The sequence below is a fragment of the Elephas maximus genome, chromosome 13 (assembly GCF_024166365.1).
Source record: "Elephas maximus indicus isolate mEleMax1 chromosome 13, mEleMax1 primary haplotype, whole genome shotgun sequence".
Classification (NCBI taxonomy): Eukaryota; Metazoa; Chordata; class Mammalia; order Proboscidea; family Elephantidae; genus Elephas; species Elephas maximus.
In genome coordinates, this window is record NC_064831.1 from 27,309,919 (window position 1) to 27,322,203 (window position 12,285).

General features: G+C 36.4%; 1 protein-coding gene across 3 annotated transcripts in view; it reads left to right on the forward strand.

Moving 5' to 3' along the window:
* The window catches only part of MAP9 (microtubule associated protein 9), a 34,240-nt gene extending 31,243 nt beyond the window's left edge, over positions 1-2,997 (forward strand). For 2 of the 3 annotated variants that reach the window (XM_049905264.1, XM_049905265.1), the window contains exon 14: positions 2,524-2,997. In XM_049905264.1, coding sequence (XP_049761221.1) covers positions 2,524-2,646 — 123 coding nt within the window. In that variant the 3' untranslated portion in view covers positions 2,647-2,997. The remainder of the gene's footprint in view (positions 1-2,523) is intronic. The other variant, XR_007519824.1, reaches the window with a different exon arrangement.
* The last annotated feature ends 9,288 nt before the right edge of the window (positions 2,998-12,285 follow it).

Here is a 12,285-nt window from a genome sequence, read left to right on the forward strand (position 1 = left end):
TCCCAAGTTGCAGGTGGAAAGAACAACTGCTATTGACATTTCAGGTCTTCCTTGATTAAGTTTAGGCTTCCTATATATCCTCAGATTCTCAGTCATTCTCTTGAAGGGAGTATGTGCAGGGAGGCAAAAGGTTCTAAACTTCACCTGATATAATGTGAGAAAATGGAAGATAGTGTTAAAAAAAAATACGAAGCAGAACTGTTTCCATCAAGCAGTAAAATGTAAACTTACTATTCCGTTCCACTGAGGCTTCAGCATTCTTTCCGTCTTCCTGGATATTCCCATGATGTTCTAGGATCTATCATCGTAAAGTTAAACTCTCTTAACATTGCAGTTCCCTAAAACTGCGGTTACACATTTGTCTACTTTTTTTTATACCTGAACTTAAAGTTCTGGTTGTATTCTCTACTCCCCAACACCCCCCCCCCCCGCCCCGCAATCCTCTTCAACCGTAATCCATCCAGCCTTGCCTTTGGCGTCATCATTTACACCCAAATGATACTTTTAAAATTGCAATTTCGCCATCCATCTAGCCAATTGGGCGTGTGCTTCTCTGCCCCATTCACAAGACCTCTCAACGTTCTCCACAGGTGCTCCCCGCCTTCTTGCAGTTGTCATGCTGCCCTCACCTTCCTCTTGTCTCTCTGCCCTTCCTCTCAGCGTCACTTGGTGTCTTCTCTTTTACCTAAACTCTAAATGTCATCTCTTTTCTTCTAAATGTCAACATGTAAGACCCCGTATGATATTACGTCTCCTCGGTCTGCATTCTCATCCAGTGTCCCTCCCCAGTGCCCCACCGAGTTGTGGTCACACTGGCCATCTTGTGTTTCCTTCCACGGTCCAAGTTTCTCCCAAAGAGTGCTAGCACACATACTGTTCCCTCTTCTTGGAATGCCCTCTGCTTAGTGTGCATCATGTGTGGCTTCCCTTATCCGAGATGTCTGATTTTAAAGTGACATTCCTTAAATCTTCTTTTAAAGTAAGTATATTCTTTTATTCTCAGTCACAACAGCTTGTCTATGTGTTTTGTAGAAAGTCACACAATTTGCAAGTATATATTGTTTATTATCTGTCCCTTTTGAAAGTTTCTTGGGGGCAGGGACCTATCTGTAAGTTTGGATTTTATAATCACTTTATGCCTGACCCAGAATAGGATCTAGTGTTTAACAATTCAATGAAAAAAACACAAATTGAAGCTGTATAGTACCAGTAGAATATAGACCCACAGGACACTTCAAAACTCTTCACATGTAAAGATGTGGAATATGACAAAGGACTACAAATTAATGGAGGCAGAGAAATAACTATTGGTATTATTTGTGTGACATTTGGACATAAAATCACTTTAGAGCATTGCGTTACAGCAATAGAAACTCTAAAAGAATTAAAGTGTTCAATGTAAAAAGCCAAACAATAGAAAAACAAAAAAAACAGAACTTAATATTTTTTCAATATTCTAAATCTCTTGAGAATGGGCATGCTTTTTTAAAACTTGTAAGTGCTAGGAAAAATCACAAAAAGATGAGCAGGAATCAAAATTTGAAACAGCATATAATGAAAAAGTTGGTGTAGGCGTTCTTGGGAGTGTAGAGCCCTGCAGCCACATTGGGGACTACGCTGACATCGTCAGTGAAGTGGGACGTGTGCACACCCCACAGATCAACAGTTTCACTACCAGCATATCCACAGAGAGAAGCCTTGGCTTATGTGCACAAGGAAACAAAGACATTGTCTTCAGCCAACAACTAGATGGATAAATTGGTGTGTTCATATAATGGAGTTCTGTACATGAGTGAATTAGAGCTACAGATCCATGGAAATGGATCTTAGGAATGTTATAACAACAATATGAAAAGAAGTTGTAAAAGAGTATATAGCATGATACCTTTTATTACAAAGTTTAAAGAACTGCGAAAGACAATTGTTTATCATCCAGGGATGAGCACAGTTGCAGTAGAAGTGTAAAGAGATGCACTACAGTGTCACGTGGTTACCTCACGTGTGGGGAGGGAGGGCCATACAGTGAGGGGACGGTAATGGTCATGTTTTATTGTGTAAGGTGGCTACCCTTTAAACAGTTTTCCATGACTGGAATATTCATACATTCTTGTGAAAATTAAGGACTAAAAAAAGGCACTGTAGATAAAATGTTTGTTGCAGGATAGTATTAATATTTAGTATATGAAAATATGCAAATTGCTGTTAGATGGGCTAACCACTAACGCAAGCATAGAATTCACAAAAGGGCTAAAAGGTTGTTTGACACTATGCTCAAGGTCAACAATAAGCGAAGTAAAATGAGACCCAATTTAATTGGTACCTTAATATCTATTGATAATATGCTTAGAAATTTGTAATATTCATTAGCAGATATTCCTTTATAACCAAATAAGCTGAAAGATGACATGTAAATATCTAATAATGATTTTTGTACTTTATACTTCAGCAAGCAGCTAGATTTGAAAATAATGTCCATGTAAGTATGTAAACTTAACACTTCTAACTTTTTTTTTTTTTTTTTAGGAAAAGAAAGAAAGACAGGAAAGAATTGAACGAAAACAAAAGAAACGTCATTCCTTTCTTGAAAATGGGACACTTCCTCCATGGAGCCCTCCAAGTAGAACTGTATTCTCAAAAGTGTTTTAATACCTCCAGTTCTTATCTAGTTATTATTTATCAAATAGCCGTTATAGCCATGAGTTGAAAACTATTTGTTTATTTATAGCCAGAACAATCAATTTTCATTCACTGCCAGAAATGTCAGCTGACAGTGGAAAAGATACTGTAGAGTTTACCTAGTGAACTATAGATAAACAAACTGCTTCAGATGAGAAGCTAAATAGATAACTCTGTCACGTCCATTAAAATATATAACTCCTTATCATGTTCTGGTAATTCTTACAGCTAGATGGTACATGATTATTTTCATTAAGTTATATATGTTATTGAAGTGTGCTTAATTCCAAGAGTAAAAAGGAAATCATCTTGGTGCCATCATTATAGAAAATAATTGAAGTTTTGAGTGATTGTGTGTCTAGATAGATTCAGGCTTTAAAATGAATAGTCATTGGAAAGCAGGCATGTATTATTTCTTTTAAAACTTACCTTTAACTCAAAGCAGTTGCATTTGCACTGTGAAAGTTATAATTTTGGCCAATGGAAGCAGTAGTTCAGGAGAACGATAATCATAGAAGGATTTTAATTTAGGAATTTTTGCCTTATATTTTAAAATGAGTGTACTTTATCTGTTCCAGGCTTAAGTGACAATCATAGGCTCTTTATAATGAGTCCACCACAGAAATTTTTCTTTTTATGTTCTATCTCTGTTTATCATCTCAGTGATACCAAAAGATGTCCATCTCATGGTAGTTATATACTTACACATTTGTTATGGAAATTCCACAGGAGTTGAAAGGTGCTATAACTATTATTATTTTCCAGAATAAAGCCAGAAAAGTGATTAAGGCAATTATTGTCTTAAGTAATCCAGACTCTCACAGTTTATATTTAGGTGATAGCTGCATGGGAAGGTAAATTTGCAGAAAATGTCTGAAGAATCTTTATTTACTTTCTGTCTGCATATCCTGTATTAATTGGTCTCATACTTGACCTTGACAGCTAATTTATGGCAGGTCAACTGTATGCTTTCAGAGTTAAAATGCTGCTTTAGCCAATAATGAAATACAGAGATGATGGGTGAGAATTAACAGTGACTATTGTATCCTTTCTGATGCGTCTTTACAAGTGTAGTTTCTCATCTTTACAACAATCAGGGTTAAGTGTTACTAGCTTCATTTTACAGATAAAAATACCTAGGCTCAGAGAAATTAGGTAACTTGACTAACTGATAGGCTTAGACTGATTAAATCCGCCTGAGTCTGCCTACCTCCAGCATCAGTGTGCTATTCTTCATGCTCCCACATGGCCTCAGAGAACTGTAGGTTCTGTTAAGACCACTGTATTAAATATGAACTTTACAAAACCATTTTAACTCTCAGGACCCATACCTCACACTATATACAAAAACTAATTCAAAATAGATCAAAGACCTAAATATAAAGACCAAAACTATGAAGTTCATAGAAGAAAAAATAGGATCAGCACTAGGGCCCTAATACATGGCATTAACAGGATACAGACCACAACCAGAAACACACAAACTCCAGGAGATAAGCTACATAACTAGGATCTTCTAAAAATTAAACACTTATGTACTAATCAGGACTTAAATGTTCATTGTTGTCATCATTTATTTGCTATCATGAGCCCCACTTTTCATCACTTAATGTATGTAGATGTAGGCTAACATAGGGTTGATAATGGTTATTTGACATTGATGTTTTTAGCATACAAGAATTCTTTGCCTCCTTGGCCAGTCTAGGCCCTACTACTCAGGAGGGTAGTAGGGCCTATATTAAACCAAAAAGACCCAAACCATTGCTGTCTAGTAGATTTCACTCATAGTGACCCTAGAGCACAGAGTAGAACTTTCCCATAGAATTTCCAAGGAGTGGCTGGTGATTCGAAGTGCTGACCTTTAGGTTAGCAGCCAAATGCTTAACGACTGCGCCACCAAGGCCCTATGATCGGGCCTCCTAAAAAAGAAAACAAGATACTAATTTTTAAGGTTGTTTGTAAGGTAGGATGAGATGGGAAATTGAGGTGTTTGGAATGGTCCAACATGTCATTTCCCTCAGATATGAACGGGGATTTTTGTCTTATTCCAGTAAATAATAACATTATTTCTCATCAACAGCAGCTTGTGCTGAAATTAGTTGAATAAAATAACCTCTCCTGTATCAAAATAGGAGCACTGGTGACACAGTGGTTAGGCTGCTAAAGATTTTAAAAATTACCTGGTCCAAACTAAGTTGGAGAAAGTAATTTCCAAAGACTGACTTGCCCAAGTTCATATAACTAACTGTAAGGAATCTAGACTCAACTCAGGTATCGTTTCCCAGTTGTATTCTGCCCACCGTTCCACACTTTCGACAATATGATAAAGCTTTCACTGTAACTTTGTTACTGTAACCATTATTAATTTAGGTGATTTTTGTTGTCTCACCTGTGCCCTTCTTCCTCCACTTCCTTCTCTGTAACTATCCACCAGATCAAAGCTATTCAGGAGCCTACACTACCATGTAAAGTGTGGGAAAATACTAGCTTCTTAAATTTTGGTCATTGTCAAGATGCAGCTGAGAAAAGAAATTTCACAAAATGGAATATATTGCATGTTAGAATAGTTCTCAAGAATAAATTAGCACAGGAAACTTAGATTTCCCTAATTTAATCTTGGTTCTGATTTCAGTAGTGCTGTATCAAAGGCGTTTAAACATATCTGCTTCCATTCTACACAAAGTGAAGATACTATATATCAACTTTCCTGCTCCCTGGTTACTTTGACAGATAAAATAATAAATGCAATGTAAATGCTGGAAACCCTGGTGGCGTAGTGGTTAAGTGCTACGGCTGCTAACCAAGAGGTCAACAGTTCAAATCTGCCAGGCGCTCCTTGGAAACTATGGGGCAGCTCTACTCTGTCCTATAGGGTCACTATTAGTCGGACTCGACTCAGCGGCAGTGGGTTTTGTATGTAAATGCTAACCTGGGGATTTCCCTGAGCCCTTTTACATTAAATTTCATGTGGCTCTATTATTCTGAAGTATGTGTGTTCCATGTAATTACGTAATATTGGGTGAACAAATTTCTTGGTCTTGTATTTAGGATGCTGTTTTAAGAATTATTTGGAAAGATGTATTTAATGTCTGCTTCTTTACTAGCATGTTTTCATGCAGTGCTTGTTAAAATCAGCCGTTCAGGTTTAATTTTGTTGGGTGATATGTTTGGCTGTGTGCCACAATTTTATTTCATAGTGTTAAAAAATGTTGTGGTGTTAAGTTTTATTTGTGGACTAAGATAAAACATAATGATACACCTTCCATTATAAATGACTGAAAATTTGTGTATATGACTGATTTTTTTTTATTTTAAAAAGCTTAACAAATTAAAAAGATAATTATGTAATTGATAATCAGAAAATACAAATAAGCAGAAGTCACTTATGATCCCATCACCCAAGACAATTGTAGTTAACACATTTAAGGAACCTAGCAATGTAGTAGTTAAAGAGCTTGGCTGCTAACCAAAAGGTGGGAAGTTTGAATCTACCACTACTCATTGGAAACCCTATAGGGCCGTTCTGCTCTGTCCTGTAGGGTTGCTATGAGCCGGAATCAGCTTAATGACAACAGGTTTATTTTTTTAAAATATATCCTTCCTTCTATTTTAGTTTCCAGTGCATTTTCCCCTGTAGCTAAAATTAAGGTGAGAATGAAGAAGAGATACAGCCTCTCTCTCTGTCTCTTTTTTCATTTATAGGTCTAAATGTGTGCATATATGTATATAAAACATAAACACATGCACATGTGCATATATGCAAACAAACATATATACATTAAAAAAAATGTGGTCAATTTGATTCCAACTTGTATACGTACATACATTTTAATTCTTTGAAATAAAAATGAGATCAAACTAAATTTTTGGTAACCATATTTTCCATTCAATAATGTATCATGAACATACTCTCACACTAATATACCTTTCTAATAATCTTTGGTGCTGCAACTACAATTTATTTAACCTATTACTGGGTAATTTGTTTTCTTTAAAATATTTTACTATGGTAAATAATGATACAGTTAATACCCTTGTGGCCATATCTTTGTGTATGTTCTTTTTCTTTAACATGATTTCCAAAAGTGGAATTACTGGGTTAAGTGGCAAACTCCCTTTGAAGGCTTTTGATATATATTTTCCAGCTGCCCTTTTTTTCATTTTTTAAATCTTTTCCAGTTTGATATTGAAAATTAGTGTCACATTGTCAATTTTGAAATGAAATACCAGTGCAGTAGAATATCTTTTCATGTTTATTGCCAATTAGTATTTCCTTCTCAATTAAGTTGATAAAAAACCAAAACCAAACCCATTGCCATCAAGTCCGACTCCTAGTGACCCGGTAGGACAGAGTAGAACTGCCCCATAGGATTTCCAAGGAGCTATCAGTGACTTTGAACTGCCAACCTTTTGGTTAGCAGTTGAATGCTTAACCACTGCACCACCAGGGCTCCTTGATAGCTAGGCATTTTAAATGTAGTAGACTGAGCTGCTTGAGATGACCATCTGTGAATTCTTTTTGAATCTGTACCATTCAACAAATTTGTTTTGAGTCCTTGGTATATAGGAGTCAAGAGTACAGCACTAAACAAGAAAGACATGTCTTCGTGAAGCTTACAGATTAGTGGTGACAGTTAACTTCTAATTTTTTTGAGAATTTTTGTACACATTGTTTAAAGTCAGACACATGAACACTTATAAAGGTATACATGTGTATACTAGCATTTTTGGGGAGCTCAAATACAATGTATGGAATTTGAAATGACATAGTGTATCTAAAGTCTCTGTTTTACCTGATGTCTATATAACTTACTTTGTTGAAAGATCAGAATTAGAAAATATTGTATTTTACCATGTATCAATACACAAAGAATCATAAGACATAATTTCATTTTTAAGGTACTTAAAAATCTCTTTGCAATGTGGCATAGATTTTCAGAGACAGACCATGCTCCCATACCCAGGTAAGACTAGATTAATTTCCCAATGTTCTTAGCCAAACAAAATATTTTTTTTATTGTACTTTAGATGAAAGTTTACAGAACAAACTAGTTCCTTATTAAACAGTTAGTACACATATTGTTTTATGACATTGGTTAACAACCCCATGACATGCCAGCGCTCTCCCTTCTCAACCTTGGGTTCCCTGTTACCAGCTTTCCTGTCCCCTCCTGCCTTCTAGTTCTTTGCCCCTGGGCTGGTGTGCCCCTTTAGTCTCATTTTGTTTTACAGGCCTGTCCAATCTTTGGCTGAAGGGTGAACCTCAGCAGTGACTTCATTGCTGAGCTGAAAGGGCGTCTGGGGGCCAGACTCTCAGGATTTCTCCAATCTCTATCGGGCCAGAAAGTCTGGTTTTTCAGTTAGATTTTGTTCTACCTTTTTTTCCAGCTCTGTCCAGGACCCTCTATGGTGATCCCTGTTGGAACAGTCAGTGGTGGTAGCTGGGCACCACCTAGTTGTACTAGACTCAGTTTGGTGGAGGCTGTGGTAGATGTGGTCCATTATTCCTTTGGACTAATCTTTCCCTTTTGTCTTTAGTTTTCTTCATTCTTCCTTGCTCCCGAAGGGGTGAGACCAGTGAAGTATCCTAGATATACGCTCACAGCCTTTTAAGACCCCAGATACTACTTACCAAACTAGAACGTCGATCATGTACTTTATAAAGTACGTTATGCCAAATGAGCTAGATGTTCCCCAAGACTGTGGTCCCCACACCCCTTAGGCCAGCACTTCAGTCCCTCAGCGAGTATGGATGTGTCTATGGAGCTTCCATGACCTTGCCTTGTACAAGTGCTAGCTTCCCCAGTATTGTGTACTGTCTTACCCTTTGCCAGAGTTACCACTTGTCTCTTTTTCCATCCCCACCCTTACCCTCCCTTGTAACCATTAAAGATTATTTCTTTTTATGTGTAAACCTTTTCATAAGTTTTTACAGTAGTGGTCTCATACAATTTTTGTCTTTTTGTGATTGACTTATTTCACTCAGCATGATGCTCTCCAGGTTCATCCATGTTGTGAGATGCTTCACAGATTCATCGTTCTTTATCGTTGCGTACCACTCCATTGTGTGTATGTAACGTAGTTTATCTGGTCATCTGTTGATGGGCATTTAGGTTGTTTCCGTCTTTTTGCTGTTGTGAACAATGCTGCAATGAATGTGGGTGTGCATATGTGTATTTGTGTGACGACTTTTATTTCTCTAGGGTATATTCCTGGGAGTGGGAATTGTGGATCACATGGTATTTCTATTTCTAGCTTTCTAAGGAAGCACCATGTCATTTTCCAAAACGGTAGTATCATTTTTGCATTCCCACCAGCAGTGCATAAGAGTTCTGATCTCCCAGCAGCCTCTCCAACATTTGTTATTTCCTGTTTTTTTGATTCATGCCGGTAATGCCAGGGTGAGATGATATCTCATTGTGGTTTTGATTTTCATTTCTCTAATGCCTAGTGATCATGAGCGTTTCCTCCTGTATGTGTTGGCCGCTTGAATGTCTTCCTTGGTGAAGTGTCTGTTTATTTCTTTTGCCCATTTTTTAATTGGATTATTTGTCTTTTTGCCGTAGAGGTGTTGGATTTTCTTGTAGATTTTAGAGATTAGATCTTTGTCTGATTTGTAATAGCCAAAAAGTTTTTCCCAGTCTGTAGGTTCTCTTTTTACTCTTTTGGTGAAATCTTTTGATGAGCGTAAGTGTTTAGTTTTTAGAAGATCACAGTTATCTAGCTTATCTTGTGGAGTTTGTGTGTTCTTGGTTGTGGTTTATATCCTGTTAATGCCGTGTATTAGGGCCCTAGCATTTATCCGGTTTTTTTCAATGAACTTCATAGTTTGGGGCTTTATATTTAGGTCTTTGATCTGTTTTAAATTAGTTTTTGTATATGGTGTGAGGTATGGGTCCTGTTCCTTTTTTTTTTTTTTTTGCAGATGGACATCCAGTTTTGCCAGCACCATTTGTTAAAAAGACTGTCCTTACCCCATTTGATGGACTTTGGGCCCTTGTCAAAGATCAGGTGACCATAGCTGGATCGATTTACATCTGGGTTCTCAATTCTGTTCCATTGGTCAATGTATCTGTCATTGTACCACTACCAGTCTATTTTGACTACTGTAGCTGCATAGTAGGTTCTGAGGTCAGGTAGTGCGAGTCCCCCTACTTTATTCTTCTTCTTCAATAGTGCTTTACTTATCCAGGAGTACTTCTCTTTCCATATAAAGTTAAGGTGTTTTTCCACCTCTTTAAAGAATGTTGTTGGTATTTGGATCGGGATTGCATTGTATTTGTAAATAGCTTTGGGTAGAATTGTCATTTTCACAATGTTGAGCCTACATATGCGTGAGCATGGTATGTTTTTCCATTTATGTAGATCTCTTGGTTTCTTGCAGTAGTGTTTTGTAGTTTTCTTTGTATAGGTCCTTTACATCCCTGGTTAGATTTATTCGTAAGTATTTTATTTTTTTAGGATATAAATGGTATTGTTTTTGTGATTTCCTTTTCATCATTTTGTTTATTGGTGTATAGAAATCCAACTGATTTTTGTATGTTTATCATGTATCGTGCTAGTCAGTGGCATCTTTCTATTCCAGTAGTTTTCTCATGGATTCTTTTGGATTTTCTATGTATAGTATCATATCATCTGCAGATAAGGACAGTTTAGCTTCTTCATTACCAATTTGTATGCTCTTTATTTCTTTTTCTTGCCTTATTGCACTAGCTAGGACTTCTAGCGCAATGTTAAATAGGAGTGATAATAAAGGGCATCCTTGTTCCTGTTCTCAAGGGGAAAGTTTTCAGCCTCTGTCCATTAATAATGATGTTGGCTTTTGATTTTGCATAGATGTCCTTTATTATGTTGACAAATATCCCTTCTATACCTATTTTATTGAGAGTTTTTATCAGGAATGGGTGTTAGACTTTTTCTAATGCGTTTTCTGCATCGAGATGATCGTGTGATTCTTTTCTTTCTTTTTATTAATGTGGTGGATTATGTTGATTGATTTTCTAATGTTGAACCATCCTTGCATACCTAGTATGAATCCCACTAGGTCATGGTGTATTATATTTTTGATATGATGCTGAATTCTATTGGCTAGAATTTTGTTGAGAATTTTTGCATATGTATTCATGAGAGATATTTGTAATTTTCTTTTTTTGTGATGTCTCTGCCTGGTTTTGGTGTCAGCGTTATGCTGGCTTCATATAATGAAGAATGAATTCAAAAGTATCACTTCCTTTTCTAAGTTCTGAAATAGTTTGCGTAGTAATGGTGTAAGCTCTTCTTTGAATGTTTGGACCAGGGCTTTTTTTTTTGTTGGGCATTTTTTTTTTTTTTTTTTTTACTTTTTCAATCTCTTGTTATGGGTCTGTTCAGATTTTCAACATCATTTTGTGTTAGTTTGGGTAGTGTGTTTCTAGAAATTTATCCATTTCCTCTAGGTTTTCAACTTTGTCGGAGTATAGATTTTCATAATACTCTATTAACAGTCTTTTTTATTTCAGTTGAATCTGTAGTTATGTCCCCCATTTCATTTCTTATTTGGGTTATTTCTGTCCTCTCCTATTTTTCTTTTGTCAGTTTGGCCAGTGCTTTGTTGATTTTGTTGATCCTTTCAAAAAACCAAGTTTTGGGTTTGTTGATTCTTTCTATTGCTTTTCTAGCCTCTATTTCATTTATTTCTGCCCTGATCTCTATTATTTCCTTTCTTCTGGGGGCTGTGGGCTTATTTTGCTATTCTCTATTTGTTCAAGTTGTGTAACTAATGTTTTGATTTTGTCCCTTTCTTTTTTGATGTGTGTATCTATTGCTATAAATTGACCTCTGCGCACTGCCTTTGCTGTGTTCCAGTGGTTTTGGTATGATGTGTTTTCATTCTCGTTTGATTCTAGGAATTTTTTGATTCCATCTCTGATTTCTTCAAATCCCTGGTTGTTTTTAAGTAGGGTGTTATTCAGTTTCCATGTAATTGTTTTTTTTTTTTCTTTCTTGCACTTCCTTTTGTTAATTTCTACCTTGATGGCATTGTGGTCAGAGAAGATACTTTGTATTACCTCAGTGTTTTGGATTTTGTTGAGGGTTGCTCTGTGGCGTAAAATGTTGTCTCTTCTGGAGAACATTCCATGTGTGTTGGAAAAGAATGTGTACTTTGCAGCTGTTGGGTAGAGTGTTCTGTTTATGTCTATGAGGTCAAGTTGACTGATTGTGCCTGTTAGATCTTCTGTATCTTTGTTGAATTTGTTTCTAGATGTTCGGTCCTTCACTGAGAGTGGTATGTATGTCTCCTACTATTATTGTGGAACTGTCAGTTTCTCTTTTCAGTGCTGTTAGAGTTTGTTTTATGTATTTTGGAGCCTTGTCATTGGGTGTGTAGATGTTTATTATGGCTAAGTCTTCATGATGGATCATCCATTTAATCATTATATAGTGCCCTTCTTTGTCTTTTAAAGTTTATTTTATCTGAGATTAGTATTGCCACTTCTGATTTTTTGGAGTAGTTATTTGCTTGATAAATATTTTTCCATTCTTTGATTTTTAATAAATTTACATCTTTGTTAACTAAGGTATGTCTCCGGTAGATGGCATATTGATGGATCCTGTGTTTTTATCCATCCT